Genomic DNA, 21,255 nt, shown 5'->3' with positions numbered 1-21,255 from the left:
ACACAGTTATGAACAGAACTAACAGTCTCTTTACAGTGGGTTGCTGGTGCTGTAACAGTATTACTCAAACTGCTATGCTATCATATAGTGCAATGTCTGTGTTAGAATGTTTGCTATGGAACATGGAACAGTACAGCATGTGAACAGGCCCTTCGGCCCATAATATTGTGCTGAACCAATTAAATTAGTAATCAGAAGGCCATCTAAACTAATCCCATCTGCCTGCACAATCCCCTTGTCCTTCCATCTCCCTCACATTCATCTGCCTATCTAAATGCCCTAAATCTGCCTTTACCACCACCCCAGGGAAGGCAGGGCATTCCAGGCATCCACCGTTTTTTGTAAACAAAAACTTACCCTTCACGTCCCTTTTGAAATGTCCCCCCCCCAACCCTCTGGTATTAGACATTTCAGCCCTGGGAAAAAAGATATTGTCCACTCTATGTATGCATCTCATAAACTTATAAATCCCAATCAGATCTCCCCTCAGCCTCTGCTACTCCAGACAAAACAACCCAAGTTTATCCACCCTTTTGTTATAAGCACATACACTCTACTTAAGGCAACGTCCTGGTAAATCTCTTCCGCACCCTCCTAAGGCCTCAACGTCCTTCCAGAACTGTATGCAATACGCCAGATGTGACCTAACTATAGTTTTATAAAGCTGCAACATAACTTCCTGACTTTTGAACTCAATGCCTCTACTGATAAAGGCAAGTGTGACATGTGCCTTTTTAACAACCCTATCAACCTGCGAAGACACTTTCAGGGAGCTCTGAACTTGGACCTGTGATTCCTCTGCTCATCTTTCTCTTTATCTTCAACCCACCAAGGTGCAGCATTTCACATTTGGCCAGGCTAAATCCTATCCGCCATTTCTCTGCCCATGTCTGCAACTGATCTATATCTTGCTGTATTCTTTGCCAGACTTCTACACTCTCCACAACTCCACCAATCTTCGTATCATGTGCAAACTTACTAACCCATCCATCTACACGTTCATCCAGGTCATTTATAAACATCACAAGCAGCAGATATCCCAGTACAGATCCCAGTGGAACACAACTAATTATAAACCTCCAGCTACAATAACTCCCTTCAACCACTCCTCCTTGTCTTCTATTGGCAAGCCAGTTCTGAATCTAAATGGTCAATTCACCAAGCATCTGTGTTTGTGAGTATTTTAAGTTTACACTATGGAATGGATTGACCATGAATGGAAAGGTCCTTTTTCGTCACTGTTTCTTCCTTTGTACACTCAGTGGTCACTTAATTAAGCACCTCCCGAGTGTATGTTCATGGTCTTCTACCCATCCACTTCGAGATGCTCTTTCTGCATGTTTATTTGAATTATTGTTGCCTTCCTGTCAGCTTGAACCAATGTAGCCATCTTCTTCTCCCATTAACAAAACATTTTCACCCACAGAACTGCTGCTCACTGGATATTTTGATTTTGTTTATCACACCATTCCTTATAAGCTCTAGAGACCATTGTGCGCAAAAATCCCAGGAGACGAGCAGTTTCTGAGATACTCACACCATCCCATCTGTCACCAACAGGTCAAAGACATTCTGATGTTTGGTCTGAACAACAACTGAACCTCTTGGCTATGCCTGCATGCTTTGTGTTGCTGCCACATGATTGGCTGATTATAAATTTGTACTAATGAGCAGGTGCACAGTTGTACCTAATAAACTGGCCACTGAGTATATATCTCTATTTTTGAAATTAAAAAATTTACGAGGGATCCAGCAGATGGGCACTTCCACCACTCCCATGGCTGACAGCAAATGACAACAAAACAGATCCTTTCCTAGTATCAGGACCAGTGTTGCAGAAATGCAGCCTACAGCCCAGTGAAAGACCAAGCATGGATCTTTCTGCAAGAGGAATCCTCATCTTGCACAAGTCCAGCTGCAGATGAGTGCAATCCAGCTTGTCTTCTGCCAAGCAAACACTGGAAGACAAGCTGGATTACGTTCATCTGCAACTGCACTTGCGTGAGTTGAGGAACTGCTGTGTGCTTGTTCTAGCAGAAACGTGGCTCCGAGACAACATCCATACACCATTAATCTAAAGGCCTTGACACTCGGGGACATTATTATTTTTTACATTATTTTTATTGGAACTACATGTTTTTCTGCTACTGAAGTTATATGTGCTTTATGTGCTGTGTGTGACTGTTGACTGTGTGCCCCAGAGGAACACTGTTTTGTTTGGCTATATTCATGGGTATGGCTGAAAGAAAATTAAACTTGAACTTTGAACTATGGAATTTTACAAACCTTGCTCAGTATTGGTTCTACACAAATGGAAAAAAGAAAGAAAAGCAGCCCAAAACCTTTGCTCGTACCTTCGGTAAGAGAAACCTCTCCACAGGTTTATACCACATCTGGTTGACTTGTACTCCAGAGCTGAGTGGACTGAAGCGGGCACTGACAATCACCTCCTGAGTAAACAGACACATGGTAATAAAGATTAAAAATCAGCTTTGTCACATGTACATCAAAACGTACAGTGAAATGCGCTGTTTGTGTCAACAGCCAACACAGTCGGAGGAAACGCTGGGAGCAGCCGAGTGTCACCACACCTCCAGTGCCAACATAGTGTGCCCACAACTTAATAACCCTAACTGTACATCTTTGGAATGTGGAAGGAAATTGGAGCACCCAGAGGAAACGCACACGGTCATGAGGAGAACATACAAAATCCTTATAGACAGCAGTGAGAATTGAACCCCGATAACCATATAACAATTACAACACGGAAACAGGACATCTCGGCCCTTCCAGTCCGTGTCAAAAGCTTACTCTCACCTAGTCCCACTGACCTGCACTCAGCCCATAACCCTCCATTACTTTCCTGTCCATATACCTGTTCAATTTCTTTTTAAATGATAATATCGAAGCTGCCTCTACCACTTCTACTAGAAGCTCGTTCCACAAAGCTACCACTCTCTGAGTAAAGAAGTTCCCCCTCGTGTTACCCCTAAACATTTGCCCCCTAACTCTCAACTCATGTCCTCTTGTTTGAATCCCCTACTCTCAATGGAACTCTATCTATCCCCCTCATAATTTTAAATACCTCTATCGTCCCCCCTCAACCTTCTACGCTCCAAAAAATAAAGACCTAACTTGTTCAGCCTTTCCCTGTAACTTAGGTGCTGAAACCCAGATAACATTCTAGTAAATCTTCTCTGTACTCTCTCTATTTTGTTGACATCTTTCCTATAATTTGGTGACCAGAACTGTATACAATACTCCAAATTCGGCCTTACCAATGCCTTTTTACAATTTTAACATTACATCCCAATTCCTATACTCAATGCTCTGATTAATAAAGGCCAGCATACCAAAAGCTTTCTTTACCACCCTATCCACATGAGATTCCACCTTCAGGGAACTATGCACCATTATTCCTAGATCTCGCTATTCTACTGCATTCTTCAATACCCTACCATTTACCATGTATGGCTTATTTTGATTAGTCTTACCAAAATGTAGCACCTCACACTTATCAGCATTAAACTGCATCTGCCATCGCTCAGCCCACTCTTCTAACCGGCCTAAATCTCTGCAAGCTTTGAAAACCTACTTCATTATCCACAATGCCACCTACCTTAGTACCCCCTGCATACTTACTAATACAATTTACCACCCCATCATCCAGATCATTAATGTATATGACAAACAACACTGGACCCAGTATAGATCTGTGAGGCATACCACTAGTCACTGGCCTCCAACCTGACAAACAGTTATCTACCACTACTCTCTGGCATCTCCCATCCAGCCACTGTTGAATCCATTTTACTACTTCAATATTAATACCTAACGATTGAACCTTCCTAACTAACCTTCCATGCTGAACCTTGTCAAAGGCCTTACTGAAGTCCATATGGACAACATCCACTGCTTTACCCTCGTCAACTTTCCTAGTAACCTCTTCAAAAAATTCAATAAGATTTATCAAACATGACCTTCCACACACAAATCCATGCTGACTATTCCTAATCAGACCCTGTCTATCCAGATAATTATATATACCCTCTCTAAGAATACTTTCCATTAATTTACCCACCACTGACGTCAACCTGACAGGCCTATAATTGCTAGGTTTACTCTTAGAACCCTTTTCAAACAATGAAACAACATGAGCAATATGTCAATCCTCTGGTACAATCACCATTTCTAATGACATCTGAAATATTTCTGTCAGAGCCCCTGCTATTTCTACACTAACTTCCCTCAAGGTCCTAGGGAATATCCTGTCAGGACCCAGAGATTTATCCACTTTTATAATCCTTAAACGTGCCAGGACTTCCTCTTCCTTAATCATCATAGTTTCCATAACTTCCCTACTTGTTTCCCTTACCTTACACAATTCAATATCCTTCTCCTTAGTGAATACCGAAGAAAAAAAATTGTTCAAAATCTCCCCCATCTCTTTCGGCTCCACACATAGCTGTCCACTCTGATTCTCTAAGGGACCAATTTTATCCCTCACTATCCTTTTGCTATTAATATAACTATAGAAACCCTCTGGATTTATTTTCACCTTACTGCCAAAGCAACCTCATATCTTCTTTTAGCTTTTCTAATTTATTTCTTAAGATTCTTTTTACATTCTTTATATTCCTCAAGCACCTCATTTACTCCATGCTGCCTATATTTATTGTAAATATCTCTCTTTTTCTGAGCCAAGTTTCCAATATCCCTTGAAAACCATGGCTCTCTCAAACTTTTAACCTTTCCTTTCAACCTAACAGGAACATAAAGACTGTACCCTCAAAATTTCACCTTTAAATGACCTCCATTTCTCTATTACATCCTTCCCATAAAACAAATTGTCCCCATCCACTCCTTCTAAATCCTTTCACATCTCCTCAAAGTTAGCCTTTCTCTAATCAAAAATCTCAACCCTGGGTCCAGTCCTATCCTTGTCCATAATTATATTGAAACTAATGGCATTGTGATCACTGGATCCGAAGTGCTCCCCAAAACATACCTCCGTCACCTGACCTATCTCATTCCCTAACAGGAGATCCAACACTGCCCCTTCTCTGGTTGGTACCTCTATGTATTGCTGCAAAAAACTATCCTGCACACATTTTACAAACTCCAAACCATCCATCCCTTTTATAGTATGGGCTTCCCAGTCTATGCTTGGAAAATTAAAATCTCCCACAATCACAACCCTGTGCTTACTACAAATATCTGCTATCTCCTTACAAATTTGCTCCTCCAATTCTCGCTCCCCATTAGATGCTCTATAATACACCCCTATAAGTGCTACTACACCCTTCCCATTCCTCAATTCCATCCAAATAGCCTCCCTTGATGAGCCCTCTAATCTATCCTGCAAGAGTACCGCCGTAATATTTTCTCTAACAACAGGTTAGAAATTATGACAGGGAATTCTGACAAGTCATTACACCAAGCCATCTCATGTAGTCCACTTCCCACAATATGGAGGCTCCAGTGAACAGGATCACAAGAGCCTGCACAAAATTGTAGACTCAGATTTTTCCATCATAGGTACAGCCCCCTATCATCGAGAACATCTTCATGAGGCGGTACCTCAAGAAAGCTGCATCCATCATAGAAACATAGAAAATAGGTGTAGGAGTAGGCCATTCAGCCCTTCAAGCCTGCACCATCATTCAGTATGATCATGGCTGATCATCCAACTCAGAACCCTGTACCTGCTTTCTCTCCATACCCCCGATCCCTTTAGCCACAAGGGCCATATCTAACTTCCTCTTAAATATAGCCAATGAACCGGCCTCAACTGTTTCCTGTGGCAGAGAATTCCACAGATTCACCACTCTCTGTGTGATGAAGTTTTTCCTCATCTCAGTCCTAAAAGGCTTCCCCTTTATCCTTAAATTGTGACCCCTCGTTCTGGACTTCCCCAACATCAGAAACAATCTTCCTGCATCTAGCCTGTCCTTTAGAATTTTATACATTTCAATAAGATCCCCCCTCAATCTTCTAAATTCCAGTGAGTTTAAGCCTAGTCGATCCAGTCTTTCTTCATTTGAAAATCCTGCCATCCCAGGAATCAATCTGGTGAACCTTCTCTTTACTCCCTCTATGGCAAGAATGTCTTTCCTCAGATTAGGGGACCAAAACTGCACACAATACTCTAGTGCGGTCTCACCAAGGCCTTGTACAACTGCAGTAGAACCTCCCTGCTCCTGCACTGAGCCTTGCGGTACCCCACTAGTCACTAGTCATTAAGGACCCTCACCATCTGGGATTAATGCCCCTTTCTCTTCAGCTGGTTGTACAAGAACCTGAACACCCACACTCGGTGATTCAGAAACAGCTTCTTCCCCTCTAACATCAGGCTTCTGATGGTCCATTAAACTATTTCATTATCGGAATCAGAATCAGGTTTATTATCACCAGCATGTGACATGAAATTTGTTAACTTAGCAGCAGCAGTTCAATACAAAACATAATCTAGCAGAGAGAAAAAAAATAAATCAAATTAAAAAATAATCATAAACAAGTAAATCAATTACATATATTAAATAGAGTTTTAAAAAATATTCAAAAACAGAAATACTGAATATTTTAAAAAATGAGGTAGTATCCAATGTCTGTTTAGGAATTGGATGGCAGAGGGGAAGAAGCTGTGTCTGAATCGCTAAGTGTGAGCCTTCAGGCTTCTGTACCTCCTACCTGATGTTAACACTGAGAAAAGGGCATGCCCTGGGAGCTGGAGGTCCTTAATAACGGACGCTGCCTTTCTGAGATACCGCTCCCTGAAGATGTCCTGGGTACTTTGCAGGCTAGTGCCCAAGATGGAGCTGAGTAGATTTATAACCTTCTGCAGCTTCTTTTGGTCCCTCCATACCAGACAGTGATGCAACCTGTCAGAATGCTCTCCACGGTATATCCATAGAAGTTTTTGAGTGTATTTGTTGATATGCAAATCTCTTCAAATTCCTAATAAAGTATAGCCGCAGTCTTGCCTTCTTTATAGCTACATTGATATGTTGGGACCGGATTAGATCCTCAGAGATCTTGACACCCAAGAACTTGAAACTGCTCACTCTCTCCACTTCTGATTCCTCTATGAGGATTGGTATGTGTTCTTTCATCTTACCCTTCCTGAAGTCCACAATCAGCTCTTTCATCTTACTGACATTGAGTGCCAGGTTGTTGCTGTGACACCACTCCACTAGTTGGCATATCTCACTCCTGTACGCCCTCTGGTCAGCACCTGAGATTCTACCAACAACGGTTGTATCATCAGCAAATTTATAGATGGTATTTGAGCTATGCCTAGCCACACAGTCATGGGTATAGAGAGAGTAGAGCAGTGGGCTAAGCACACACTCCTGAGGTGGTCCAGTGTTGATCGTCAGCAATCACCAAGCTACACAGATTGTGGTCTTCTGGTTAGGAAGTCGAGGATCCAATTGCAGAGGGAGGTGCAGAGGCCCACGTTCTGCAACTTCTCGATCAGGATTGTGAGAATTATGGTATTAAATTCCTTTCTCTACACTTTTTAATATAATTTACAGATTTTTATGGTTTTGCACTATACTGCTGCCTAGCCAGCCGGTGGTGTATTGGCATCTGCAGTGGACTTCCAGGCGAATGGTGCTGAGTTTCAATCTGGCCTGCTCCTTGAACGCTTTCCATTTGTGCTGTGTCGGGTGTCGAGCTAGCAACACAACCTCATAAACAAGTCAAATGCTAAGGAACGAGCAAAAATGATGCCCAATGTGCCACAAGGTGTGAAAAGGAACAATTGTATTGCTGCCACAAAACAAAGCACTCCACCTCATGAGGGGAACAACTGTTTATTCATCTCCACAGCTGCTGCCTAACTTGTTGAGCTCCTCCAGCACTTTGTGTATGTTCCTCAAGATTTCCAGCATCTGCAGAATCCCATGCTTAAGATTTTACCTCCTATAAGTCAGTGATAATAAATCTGACTCATGAATGAATAAACCAATAAACCAAGTTTTGCCACTGTGCTTATTCCTCATTCAAAGTGAACATGCTTTGAAAGTATTGATACGTCTTCCGATCTGAATCACATAGGAGATATTAGCAGAGGTTCGATCCAGTTCAGTCTAAGTATTGAGGAGAGTGCAGGTTTAGAGAGGAAATTCCTGAGCTTGGGGTCAAGCAGCTGAACATACAGGGATCAAGGACAGTGCCACGACAGCAGCATTTTACTAGGATAAGACTTTTACGTGTGGCATTGCCAATGGGAGCCAGTGATGTAAGCAAACAGAAGGGTGATGGGTGATTGGGACAGGATAGGGGCAGCAGAATGCGAGATGGGGGACTGACCAGGTAACAAGGCCATGATGAGGGTATTAACTGCAGACAAGCTGAAGCGGGGAGAGGGCAGCAGATGGCAAGGAGATGGACACAAGCAATTACTGTGCTGAACTTTTCCACTGGAGGGAAAAATACAATTCAGATTCATCCTTCCTATCCGCCCAGACATGCACATACACAGTCCTCCAGCCCCAGGATCTTCCCCAGTTGGCTCACAGAGACCCTGAGACCCAGGAGTACCAGACATCTGGACTTCAGATTGACCTGTGACCTTCAGGACCGACCCCCGGACTCACCAATGACTGCGAATGAGGACCCTGAATGAGAACTGGGACTCACTGATGACAGGGCCTCAAACACTGGTTATGTACCTAGGAGATCACTAGCCCTCATGCTTCATGTCCCTCCACAGATGCTGCCTGTTCCCTAAGTCCCAGCAAGCGATCTGCTGGAGGAAGTCAGTAGGTCGAGTGGCATCTGGGCTACAGGGAGGAATTGTCAATAGGAAGCAGCAAACAAATGTGAAACTTACCTCCAGGGTAGTCTGGTAAAGCCGCACAGTGACGTTCTGGTGGAAGGCTGCTTCTCTCTGATCGTGGAACACACCCAGCCTCGTAATAACAATGGGATGGAGAACTCGGAAGTCAATCTTCGAAGCCTTGCTACCAAGCATCGTCAAGGCCGGACTTCCAGACTGGCTGACAGCTTCAATCTCCTGCCCTATAACTGTAGAAAGAGAGAAAAATCACTACGCTATCGTACCCTCCACAAGCTCAGGATGCTCAAAAGCCAATGGAAGTGGCACAGTTACACTGCGGTGTGCATAACATTCACAGCGCCACTGATCCAGGCTCAATTCCACCACTGTCTGCAAATACATTCTTCCTGTAACTGTGTGGGTTTCCTCCCATGTCCCAAAGACATACAGGTTAGTAAGTTGTGGGCATCGGAAGCTTGGTGACCCTTGTGGGCTGCCCCCAACATGCGTTCGGACTGTGTTGGTCGTTTACACAAAAGACACATGTGAAATTGAGCATTTCATTGCAAGTTTTGATGTTTTGATGTACGTGTGACAAATAAAGCTAATCTTAAAATTTTACCTTATTACCTACATACAGTGGCATGCAAAAGTTTGGGCACCCCGGTCAAAATTTCTGTTACCGTGAATAGCTAAGTGAGTAAAAGATGACCTGATGTCCAAAAGGCATAAAGTTAAAGATGACACATTTCTTTAATATTGTAAGCAAGATTGCTTTTTTTATTTCTATCTTTTACAGTTTCAAAGTAAAAAAAAGGGAAAAAGGCCTGAAGCAAAAGTTTGGGCACCCCGCATGGTCAGTACTTAGTAACACCCCCTTTGGCAAATATCACAGCTTGTAAATGCTTTCTGTAGCCAGCAAAGAGTCTTTCAATTCTTGTTTGGGGGATTTTCTCTCATTCTTTCTTGCAAAAGGCTTCTAGTTCTGTGAGATTCTTGGGCCGTCTTGCATGCACTGCTTTTTTGAGGTCTATCCACAGATTTTCAATGACATTTATTTAGGTCAGGGGATTGTGAGGGCCACGGCAAAACCTTCAGCTTCCATCCTCTTTTCATCTTCAGCTTTTTTTTTAAACAGACAGTGTGATGTTTGCTTCCAGAATTTGTTGGTATTTAATTGAATTCATTCTTCCCTCTGCCAGTGAAATGTTTCCCATGCCACTGGCTGCAACACAGGCCCAAAACATGATCGATCTACCCCCGTGCTTAATAGTTTGAGAGGTGTTCTTTTCATGAAATTCTGCACCCTTTTTTCTCCAAACATACCTTTGCTCATTGCGGCCCAAAGTTCTATTTTAACTTCGTCAGTCCACAGGGCTTGTTTCCAAAATGCATCAGGCTTGTTTAGATGTTCCTTTGCAAAGTTCTGATGCAAAGTTTGTGGTGAGGACGCAGAAAAGGTTTTCTTCTGATGACTCTTCCACGAAAGTCGTATTTGTGCAGATGTTGCTGCATGGTAGAACAGTGAAGCACCACTCCAGAGTCTGCTAAATCTTCCTGAAGGTCTTTTGCAGTCAAACGGGGGCTTTGATTTGCCTTCTTAGCAATCCCACAAGCAGTTCTCTCAGAAAGTTCTCTTGGTCTTCCAGAGCTCACCATGACCTCCACCGTTCCTGTTAACTGCCATTTCTTAATTACATTACGAACTGAGGAAACAGCTACTTGAAAACACTTTGTTATCTTCTTATAGCCTTCTCCTGTTTTGTGGGCATCATTTATTTTAATTTTCAGAGTGCTAGGCAGCTGCTTAGAGGAACCCATGGCTGTTGATTGTTGGGACAAAGTTTGAAGAGTCAGGGTATTTATACAGCTTTGAAATTTGCATCACCTGGCCTTTCCTAACAATGACTGTGAACACAACATAGCCCTAACAAGCTAATTAAGGTCTGAGACCTTAATTATCTGAGAGTTCAAATCTCTTGGGGTGCCCAAACTTTTGCATGGTGCTCCTTTCCTTTTTTTCCACTCTAAAATTGTACAAAACAAAAATAATACACAAATCTTGCTTAAAATGTTGAAAAGAATGTTTCATCTTTAACTTTATGACTTTTGGAATCAGTTCATCTTCTACTCACTTAACTATTCAGAATAACAGAAATTTTGATCAGGGATGCCCAAACTTTTGCATACCACTGTATGTAGCAACTACTTGAAGACAAACTACAAGTTGGCAAGAGGCTAAGTGAGGGAGTATCGGACTGTTTGCAATGTTTCCAACTATCTGAATTCAAATCGATAAACTACGTTTAATCTTTTATTACAAACCAACAATAAAATCATTCAACTCTTCCGTATTTTTTGTAAAATTGGATCAAATGCAAACAAGGACGAGCGGTCAACGAAAGGTATGCACTCCCTACTCACTCCCTCTCTTTGCCGCCAAAGGTTACAGGCATTTAGCCCAGTACAGAGAGATCTTTCCACCACTTTCTGTCAGTTCAATAAGTCAAGTCAAAGTCATTAAGTCAAACAACCAAATAAGTGAAGCTTCTAGAGCTGTAGCTGGAGTTTCTCAAACCTCTGCATCGTGTAGAAGACAGATCTTGATTTGAAGCTTATCCAGATAGCTGAACTCTTCTTCATTGTCTTCTGCGCATTTCCAAAGGGCAAGGTTGGCACAGCTCAGTGATGAAGTTGCTCCAAAGACATGTACCACCATTCTAAAGTCCACTGGCTGAGTCTCCATCAGGCCACCAGAGAAAAAAAAAATCAGCAGATCTGCATCTTCCATTGGTTCTTCAACCTGATGAAACATTGATTCAATATCTAACATGATCACCACTGACTCTTTTCTGAATCTGGTTTTGATTCCAGTCAGTGAGCTAGTAAGGCCTGGTCCCTTAAAGCTGAGCATTAAGTGGTGTTCCCTGAAATGTTTCTCCACAGTCAAACACAACACTGTTTCCCTTTTCTGGGGTGATAAACACCATGATATGGAATATACCAGACTTGTCCACCACTGTGTTCCAGATCCTCATGCTGAAAGAGTGCTAACAAACCCTTGGAAATGACATCCTTCATGAAAGCTGTGTAAAATGACAAATCCCTCTTAAACCTCCTCCTTCGACTTGGAGCATGCTGTTCAGCAATCTTCCGATTATTCAGCACGCTAACTTCCTTCTTTCTCAAAGGTAAACCAATCTGGTAGTGGCTGTCCACCAGTTTTACAGAATTTACAACCATCTCCATGAACATGTGGTATTCTCTTGACAAACCAGATGGCTTGAATGACTGCATTCAAGAAATCTACCTTGAACTGCCACTGCCAAATCTCATCTGTTCGAAACTGAGATCCTGTTAAATGCCGGCTCTGGATGTGTACAGTTTCTCCCATTACCGTGGTCTCCTTTCAGTGGTCTATTCACAGTCAAACCCAATTTTCTGTTCACTACCAAAATGCTCTTGGAGTAAAGCCTTAGCCTTGACATATCCTCTCCTATGATCATGCTGGCAACTTCTAACACATTCCTTAGTGACCCCTTGTGTACAGTTAAAGGAAATAGAGGCAGTCACTATAGCTGTCAGTCTTGCTTTCAACACTGTTTTTAAAGTACATATATGTAACTATATACAACCCTGACATTCATTTTCGTGTGGTCATACTCAGGAAGTCTATAGAATACTGACTATAACAGGATCAATGAAAGATCAGCTAGAGCGCAGAAGACAACTAACTGTGCAAACGCAAATATAACTAAATAGCAATAAATAACAAGTATGTGAGATAATGAGATCATGTGTCATTGAAAGTGAGATCATTGGTTGTGGGAACATGTCAATGACGGGGCAAGTAAAGTTGAGGTTCAAGAGCCTGTTAGTTGTGGGATAGTAACTATTCTTGAACCTGGTTGTGTGAGTCCTGAGGCTCTTGTACCTTCTACCTGATGGCAGCAGCAAGAAGAGAGCATGACCTGGGTGGTGGGGATCTCTGATGATGGATGTTGTTTCCTATGACAGTGTTTCACGTCGATGTGCTCAGTGGTTGGGAGGGCTTTACCAATGATGTACTGCGCCAAATCTATTACTTTTTCTAGGACTTTCCATTCAAAGGCATTGGTGTTTTCAGACCAAGCTGTGATGCCAGTCAGTCAATATACTGTTCACTACACACCTAGAGAAGTTTGTCAAAGTTTTAGATGTCATGCTGTAGCTCAACAAACTCCTAAGGAAGTAGAGGCACTGTGTATTTTTCTTGCAATTACACTCTGAAATAGTAACACTCAGAAACTTAAAAGTTGCTAATCCTCTCTACCTCTGATCCTCCGACGAGGACTGCCTCTCCTGAAGTCTACAATCAGCCCCTTGGTCTTGCTGACATTGAGTGAGAGGTTGTTATTATGACACCACTCAGACAGATTTTCGGTCTCCCTCCTGTGCACTGATTCATCACCATCATGGATTCACGAGTATGTGATACTGCAACGGATCACAGTCAAAGATGTGAATCTCTCTTTCAGGCAAAGATGAAAGCTGCTGCTATGTCATTTAATTTTGCTTCCTCATAATATTGAAAATACTGTTTTGATCTCTATCGTCTGAAACAAGTGCTTTCATGCTGCAAGAGAATGTCCCCATAAACACTCTGAGCTGTCGGATATGACATGGGTTCAGAGTGCCCCATTAGTGCAGGCTGAGAGTAAACACCCTGACCTACCTCTTGTTCACGTTTCCCAGACACTTGAGGAACAAATGAAACAGCATTGACATAGGGTGACTTTGTCTCTCTTTATGCCTTTTCAGTATAGGAATTCATGCCGTTGGACCGTCCAATTGCAGCACTTATAGCACTCAACACACTTGAAGCCCTTAGCACACTAACATCAGCCAAATTTACAGCAATTTCTTCCTCCAGCTGAAGCTCCTCCTCTTGCTCTTCCAGTGCATATTTGTCTTTCAATAATTATTGACGTGCCGTTAATACGGTTAAATCAGCCTCTGTTTCAATGCATGCAGAGGAAGTGGCGGAGATAGATTTTCTTCCTGCAGCAGAGCTCCATAAGCTAGTCCTTCTGCTTTCAACATTTAACACACTGTCATTTGGTTTTACATCAACTTGTATGTTATACCTGGAGTCATAACATGCATTGGAACTTGAGAAACATCGTCTCTTGGAAAATGAGGCACGTCTTCAGCAGCATCATACTGAACATAACCATCATTGTGAAATGTTTGTGCCAACTATTGTTTCACATCCTCTTTGAATGTACTGTTGTGTTTATCAATGCTTGTGATCCATCATTTTGTTTTTTCCTGTTAATCCTTGGGAAGTAAAAGAATCACTGTGTGATGTAGCTTCACAAAGATTAGTCAAGTTCTCAAATTGAGATAGCACCTGTGAAGCATTTGCTTTATTTTTCATAAGATCCTTAATTAATGCTATTAAACCCATCATCTTCTTCACATTTGTTTTAGGCTCCTTTTGAAGACCTTCAATTTTATTCATCAAAGCTTGCATAGTAAGTTTACTTCTCTCTTGTCAGCCTCCATTTCAGAGCCACTGATGTCAGTCCCATCCTTTGATCCACTCATTCACGAAATGCACCAGCGATACTCTGTTCAATCAACACAGGCAACAACAATCTGTGCCTCCACAGTGCATCGACCAAACTAATTCAAATGTCAGCAAGCAGGGCAATATTTTGGCACTCGTGATCTTTGCAAGCCACACAACCAGGGCTTTGAGCACTCCAGTAAAACAGAACAACGAATCATCAGGCAAACAGCAAATGAGGGAGCAACAGTTCCCAAAGGACAGACAGCACTGTGCACTCAAACAGTGTTCAATCCACAAATACCACAGCATGAATCACAACACAAGGGCAAAGGTAGGTCTGCTGCTTCAGTTGCTGATGTTGCTTACGTACCTTTTCAGTTTTGTGATGGTAATCATCTCAGACCTTTCTTTGCATTCCTTTGTGTTGGAATTCTTTTTCCATCAAAAGGTCCAAACAATCTTCTTCATCCAGAATGTGAAATGATATGTGAAGCAGTCGTGCTGATGGCTTTGCCATACACTGGTGTTCGTTTGGTATAAAAAATATTTCATTGACAAAATGTGGCGACTACTTGAAGACAAACTACGAGTCTTCAAGAGGCTAGGTGAGGGAGCATCACACTGTATACCGCACTTCCAACTAACTGAAATACAACTCAAAATTGTACATTTGATCCTTTGTTACAAACCAACCAAAAAAATCATTCAACTCTTCCATCATTCATGTAAAATTGGATCAAATTTAAACCAGGACAAATGGTCAACGAAAAATATGCGCTCCCTACTCACTCCCTCTCTAAGCTGCCTAACAGGTGAACAGGTGACTATATTCATTTATTTTTAAACACCACCCAATGCCACACACCGCTCGCTAACCTGTGCCCAAACCCACGTGACAAATTACCTTAACCCAGAGTGAGGATGCACAACACAAATACAATACAGATGACAATAAAATACTCGGCTCCTACAACCTGCATATTGTAAAGTCAAGCAGCAAACCTCACAGAATTGGCAAATGGGAACAAACTAAAGGGTCCAGACACACTGAAACAATGAGGCATTAAAGACAACTATGGCCGTGGATCTGAGGTGGAGCAGGCTGTGGATGGTTGGGACAGTGGAGGAAATATCTCCTGAGCTGATGAAAGTCTATGCTTTTTGTCCTTTTACATGTCCCACCAACATTTCTTTCTTTAAACTGTCTAGACTTCACCCTCCTCTGCCTCTGCATTTGTTTAAAACATGATTACATCTCCAGTTGTTTCTGGAAGGATGTCAACATAAAATGTAAACACTCTCTCAGCTTTCAATTTAGATTTTTTTGCTGCGTGTGCACAGGAAGCCTTTTATTGGTCAGGTACATGAAAACGTAGATGTAAACAGCATCCAGTGGGCCTGACCTGGGTCTGTAAAGTTGAGCAGCTGACAGGAGTAAGGGTCCTCCCGGTCCTCATCGGGTATGTCACAGCCATAAGTACCGATTATGAATTTTGCAAGGACACTGCCATAGACAAAAAAAGACAAGAAATTGAATTTCATCAGCACCCGTAATCAAGAGCCCACAGCAAGAATGAATAACTCGCGGTGATACAGCAATTGACCCAAAAGTTGATTAAAATTTCTAACCCAAGCTGCCAGTGTCAGAGTTGAGACTTTGAAACAAACCATAATCTGGATGCAATCACAAAATATATTTAGTTAATGGACAGATGTTTCATGGAGTGTGAGAATGTAAAAACCCATCATATAAACATCATGATGTCATCACTGTGTGGATATTAGCCCAGTCTTCAATGGGCTTGCAGTCTGTAGTGGAAACATTTTATTTATTTCTATTTTATTGGTTGTAGAGATGCAGCACAGTAACAGGCCCTTCCAGCCTAACAAGTCCAAGCCACCTAATTACATCCATGTGACCAATTAACTTACTAACTCATATGTCTTTGGGATATGGGAGGAAACAGGAACACCCAGAGGAAACTTATGCAGTCACAGAAAGAACGTATAAACTCCTTACTGATAGCAGCGAATTGAAGCCGGGTCACTAGCACTGTTAATAGTGTTACGCTACTGTGTCACCCCCAAGTTGTGAGTAAGTTTTTGACTGTTACACTGAGAAGAAGCATTTCACCATCAAAGCATCTGTATCACAGAGTCACAGAGAGCTACAACAAAGAAACAGCCCCTTCAGCCCACTGAATCCACAGTGACCATCCTACCATCCAGGCACACCAATCCTAGATTAATCCATTTATCTGTACTGGAGCGAGATAAGGAACTGCTTTGTACTTGTTCTTGCAGAAACGTGGCTCCAGGACAACATTCCATGCAATATCAATCTTCAGGCCATGCCACTCAGGGACTTGTGCTAATTTTATTTTGTGACTGTATGTGCTATCATAACTATATGTGCTGTGTATAGCTGTATGTACAGTGCTTTGGTTCGCTTAGCTGTTTACATAGGTATGGTTGAATGACAATTAAACTTGAACTTGAATTCCCACCTCCGTCTGTAAGGAGTGTGTACGTTCCCCTCATGACCATATGGCTTTCTTCCAGGCCCCCACATTTCAAAGACAGACAGGTTAGGATTAGTGAGGTGGACATGCTTTGATGGTGCTGGAGGCATGGGAACACTTGTGGGCTGCTCTCAACACATCCTCAGTCTTCGTTGATGCAAAACGATGCATTCCACTGTACATGTGCCAAATAAAGCTAATCTAATCTCTTTATTTTTGAAAACTGCTGTGTTTGGTCAAACACACTCACCGGTGGTTCAGTTCTGGTATGTGGCCCAGCCAAGTCTTCCGGAGTGCATTCCGCAAGTCACGATGGTGACGAGCTGACAGTATCCCAATCACAAGATCGTACTGGTCTGTTGTCCACTCTGCAATAAAGAAAGCCAGCATCTCGTTAAAGTAGAACAATTTTCAATTGTGTTGTACCTTTCATGACTGCAGTTTATTACAAAACACTACGGCCAATTGGCAATTGCTTTATTATTGTCACATGTAGCAAGGTACAGTGAAAAACTTTGTTTTGCATACCATCCATACTTATCACTTCAAAATGTAAGTACATCGAGGTAGTACAAAGGGACAATAGTAACAGAATGCAGAATATAGTGAAGCAGTAACATTTACAGTTGAAGTACATCACAAGTAGACAATAAGACACAAGGACCACAATGAGGTAACTGAGGAATTGAGCGTTCAACGATCTCATACAACTTTGAATACACCCATCTTCTTTGATAGTGTCAAGGGATCTTTACGCCTCGATTTGGTATCTCAAAGGCACCATTCCTGTAAGATATTAAACAGTGCAAACTCTTCCTAATTTGGTATCCCTGCTGTCTGCTATAGGGCAAGTCATCGTCAAGTTCTTCTCAACCAGCTCGTTTCTGCTCCCCAAGTCACAGTGTGGATCCTACCCACCTGGAGGCAAAGTAGACAATGTCTCCAAGAGAAATGCTGGAAGGAACATGGCCATTTTTTGATCTCACAAACACCTTTGACTTCCTCAACTGAGAAGGAACATGGAGCAACCTTCTAAAATTTGACTGTGCTCAAATTCTTGTCCAGCAGATGTCTACAAACTGACAGTAAGCAAAACTGTGGTCCTCAGACTGAGATGGTGGACAATTCTCAACATTTCTCCTCAGTCCTTCCTGTCACCCTGTTGCACCACACTTCCAATAAACTTCCCACTTGCATGAAGCTATTCAATATGACAAACAGAAAACTCTTCACTGTCACCACTCACGACCAAAAATGTTGCAAATTCAGTCACTGAGCTTCAATCCTCAGATAAGGCTTACATATGTACAAGGACACAAGGGAATAGGAACAGGAGCATCAGGCTTGTCAACCCCGCCCTGCCAGTGGTCTCAACTCCCCTCCATTTCTCCAAACCCATCTATCCGTCAACCTATAAACATCCAAAAGTTCGAAGTAAATTTATTATCACATCCTTCTTATAGTGTGACATAACTAAAGCTTTACAAGCTGTACCATAACATGCCTGTCCTGGCACTCTATGCCCATCTAATGAGGGTGGGCATCGCATGTGCCTTATCCATCAGTGCTGCCACCTTCAGTTTCAGATTTATCACGTGCACATCAAAACATACAGTGAAATGCATTGGTTGCATTAACAACCAACACATCCAAGGATGTGTTAGGGCAGCATCACCACACATTTCATAGCATGCCTACCATGTTCAGCCGAACAGCACAAAGCCAGGACCCAGAACAGGCCATCTCCAGGCCTGCAACCTGCAGTCCGGGGCTTGGTCAAGCGCTCTCACAGACATTGGGCCTCAGAGAGAGGAAGTTGTGGATGATGGGCAGGTTGTGAGGGGAGGGAAGGGGTAAAGGAACAAAGAAAGGGTGGGTAGAACTGATGGAAGGTAAAGGAATCGATGCTGATGCTGTCAGTTTGGAGACTACCAAGGCAGAATATGAGGTGTTGGTCTTCCATTCTGCACCTAGCCTCAACGAGGCAGTACAAGTGCCCCTGGACAGGCATGTCAGTGTGGGAATGGCAAAGCACACAATTCTGGAGGAACTCAGCTGGTCAGGCAGCATGAACTGCTGGGGGTGTTGTGGATAGTGTAGAAGGTTGCCATAGATTACAAAAGGACATTGATAAATTGTAGAACGGGCTGAGAAGTGACAGATGACGTTCAATTTGCAAAAGTGTAACGTAATGCACTGTGGAAGGTCAAAATTCAAGATAGAGCACAGGGTTAATTGCAGAATTTATAGCAGTGTGGAGGAACAGAATGATCTTAGGGACCATGTCCATAGATCCCTCAAAGTTAATACGATGATTAAGTTCAAGAGCTGGAAGAACATGAGATAGGAGCAGAATTAGGCTATTTGGCCCATTGAGTGTTCCATCATGGCTGATTTATTATTGCTGCAGCTCTTCAAAACTCTGGAGTACTCCACACATGGAGTGCTGAGTTCAGTTCTAGTTTCTGGAAAGAAGTGACAACTTAAGCAAAGGTGTGCAGAAGATTGAGCAGGATGCTGCCTGGATTAAAGATGATGTCTTATGAGGAAAGGCTGAGTGAGCTAGGGCTTTTCTCCTTGGAGTGAAGGAAGGTGAGAGGTGATGTGACAGAAGTGTATAGGATGATCAGAGGCATAGAATGGACAGTCTTTTTCCCAGGGCAGCAATGAGGGCATAATTAAAGGTTAATGTGGGAGTTAAGCACAAAAGTAATCCAAGATTGTTTAATGTCATTTCCAGTACACAAGTGTAAAGGAGAATGAAGTAATTGTTTCTCCAGATCCGAGATGGCACAAAAAACACAATAAATACGAATGCAGAAAATAATTTATACACGTAGATTGATTTTATCTAAAGTAACTTAATTTATTTAAAGTAACTTCTACTTTACAAAAAGACCATTCGACAACTTGATGGTCAAAAGAGCATCTTTATCTGGGACGGCAAATGATATTTACAATACAGAAGCTTCCAGGTACCTCGTGTGGCATGGGTGGGGGAACTATATACAATGCATACCGGGAATAAAAAGAGCGGAAATAAAACCCCGCCAACCCCGAATCCCGCCTCTTGCTACCAACAGCTTCCTGATTAGTATTAACTTACTTTTAATAATACTCACATTACAACAATGTCCATAACATGACACTAGGCACAGGAGCATCTGCACATAAGGTGACTGGCAGGAAATTATATAGTGGTGATGGGGTGGGTGGAGGTGTAAGCAGCCTTACTACTTGGGGAAAGTTAACTATTTTTGAGTCTGGTGTCTTGGAGTAGGTTAAAAGTTTGGCACAACACCGTGGGCCGAAGGGTTTATACTGTGTTATATAGTTCTATGATCTCAGGGTCTTGTCCCGAAGTGTTAATTTCCCTTCATGGATGCTGCCTGACCTGCAGAGTTCCTCCAGCTGAAGGTTTCCATCATCTGCAGAACCTCTTGTGTGGTTATGGAAAGTGGAATTCACATGGGAAGGCACAGGGAAATCCTTGCCACAGCGGCAGATGGAGCGAAAGTTCTCAAGGGAGGAAAGGATCACCACCCCGACGGATGAGAGGCGGGGCTGATTGGGCTGACGTCACGCAACCCCTCCAGCGAGTAGTGACGTCACTCTCCGCCCCTCCCCCAGCCACCAGCAGACGACGTCACCCCCCACCCCCACCCCCGGCGCCCGACGAGCGGTTCAGTGACGGTTAAATGCACCATTACCTCGCCACTGGAAGAAGTGGCCGCGCATGGAGTCGAGCCGCAGGCCGAAGTGAACGGTAATGGCGAGGGCACAAAAACAGGTCGCCGCCAGCACAGCCACGCTCCGCATTGATTGTCATATAAGCACCGTTTCCAACGGCTCCACTTGCCCGTTGTCCACCGACAGTGCAGTCACTGCTTTCTCTTACCACTGATAGCGCAGGGGGCCTACTTATTGCATGTTGTGCGCAGCCGTGTTCTGCGCGGTGCGTTCTGGGAGTCGTAGTTTCTTTATACTGTAAATCTCGGAAACATGCTGGAAGCTAACTTAATATTTTAGATGAATAAACGTTTGAACATAAACAAAACTAAGGAAAGTATTGCTGCAGTGTTGCGGAGCCGTGACGTTAACTTTGTTCCTCTGACTGATCTCCTGAGAATTCCCAGCGTTCTTTGATTTTATTGAAGACTTTCCAACAGCTCCTGATTTATTTACACATTTTGATTACCCTTGAATTCAAGGATCAACTTTATTCGCCATATACATTTACATGTATTAGTAGTTTTGGCGCAACATGAAGCAAAAATAAACGTTCAGTAATCAAAGTTCAAAGTAAATTTATTATCAAAGTACTGTACATATGTTACCACATCTAACCCTGAGATTCATTTTCTCAGGGGCATACTCAGTAAATCCATAAT

At 42.6% G+C, this 21,255-nt stretch overlaps 1 protein-coding gene across 6 annotated transcripts in view; it reads right to left on the bottom strand.

The window, feature by feature from the left end:
- Nucleotides 1-21,073, bottom strand: part of b3galnt2 (beta-1,3-N-acetylgalactosaminyltransferase 2) — a 55,823-nt gene extending 34,750 nt beyond the window's left edge. For 2 of the 6 annotated variants that reach the window (XR_009514365.1, XM_059982168.1), the window contains exons 1-5: nt 20,575-21,073; nt 17,115-17,232; nt 15,746-15,846; nt 8,843-9,036; nt 2,355-2,450 (exon numbers count right to left, since the gene is read on the bottom strand). Coding sequence is in view for 5 of the 6 variants with exons in the window: in XM_059982168.1 (XP_059838151.1) it covers nt 2,355-2,450; nt 8,843-9,036; nt 15,746-15,846; nt 17,115-17,232; nt 20,575-20,683 (618 nt within the window). In the remaining variant the exon portion in view is untranslated. Of the gene's footprint in view, nt 1-2,354; nt 2,451-8,842; nt 9,037-15,745; nt 15,847-17,114; nt 17,233-20,258; nt 20,404-20,574 lie in introns of those variants that run through there. The other 4 variants (XM_059982167.1, XM_059982165.1, XM_059982164.1 and 1 more) reach the window with 3 other exon arrangements.
- Between the last annotated feature and the right edge of the window lie 182 nt (nt 21,074-21,255).

Source organism: Hypanus sabinus, chromosome 10 (genome assembly GCF_030144855.1).
Source record: "Hypanus sabinus isolate sHypSab1 chromosome 10, sHypSab1.hap1, whole genome shotgun sequence".
Taxonomy (NCBI): domain Eukaryota; kingdom Metazoa; phylum Chordata; class Chondrichthyes; order Myliobatiformes; family Dasyatidae; genus Hypanus; species Hypanus sabinus.
This window is presented reverse-complemented; position numbering and strand designations above follow the sequence as displayed.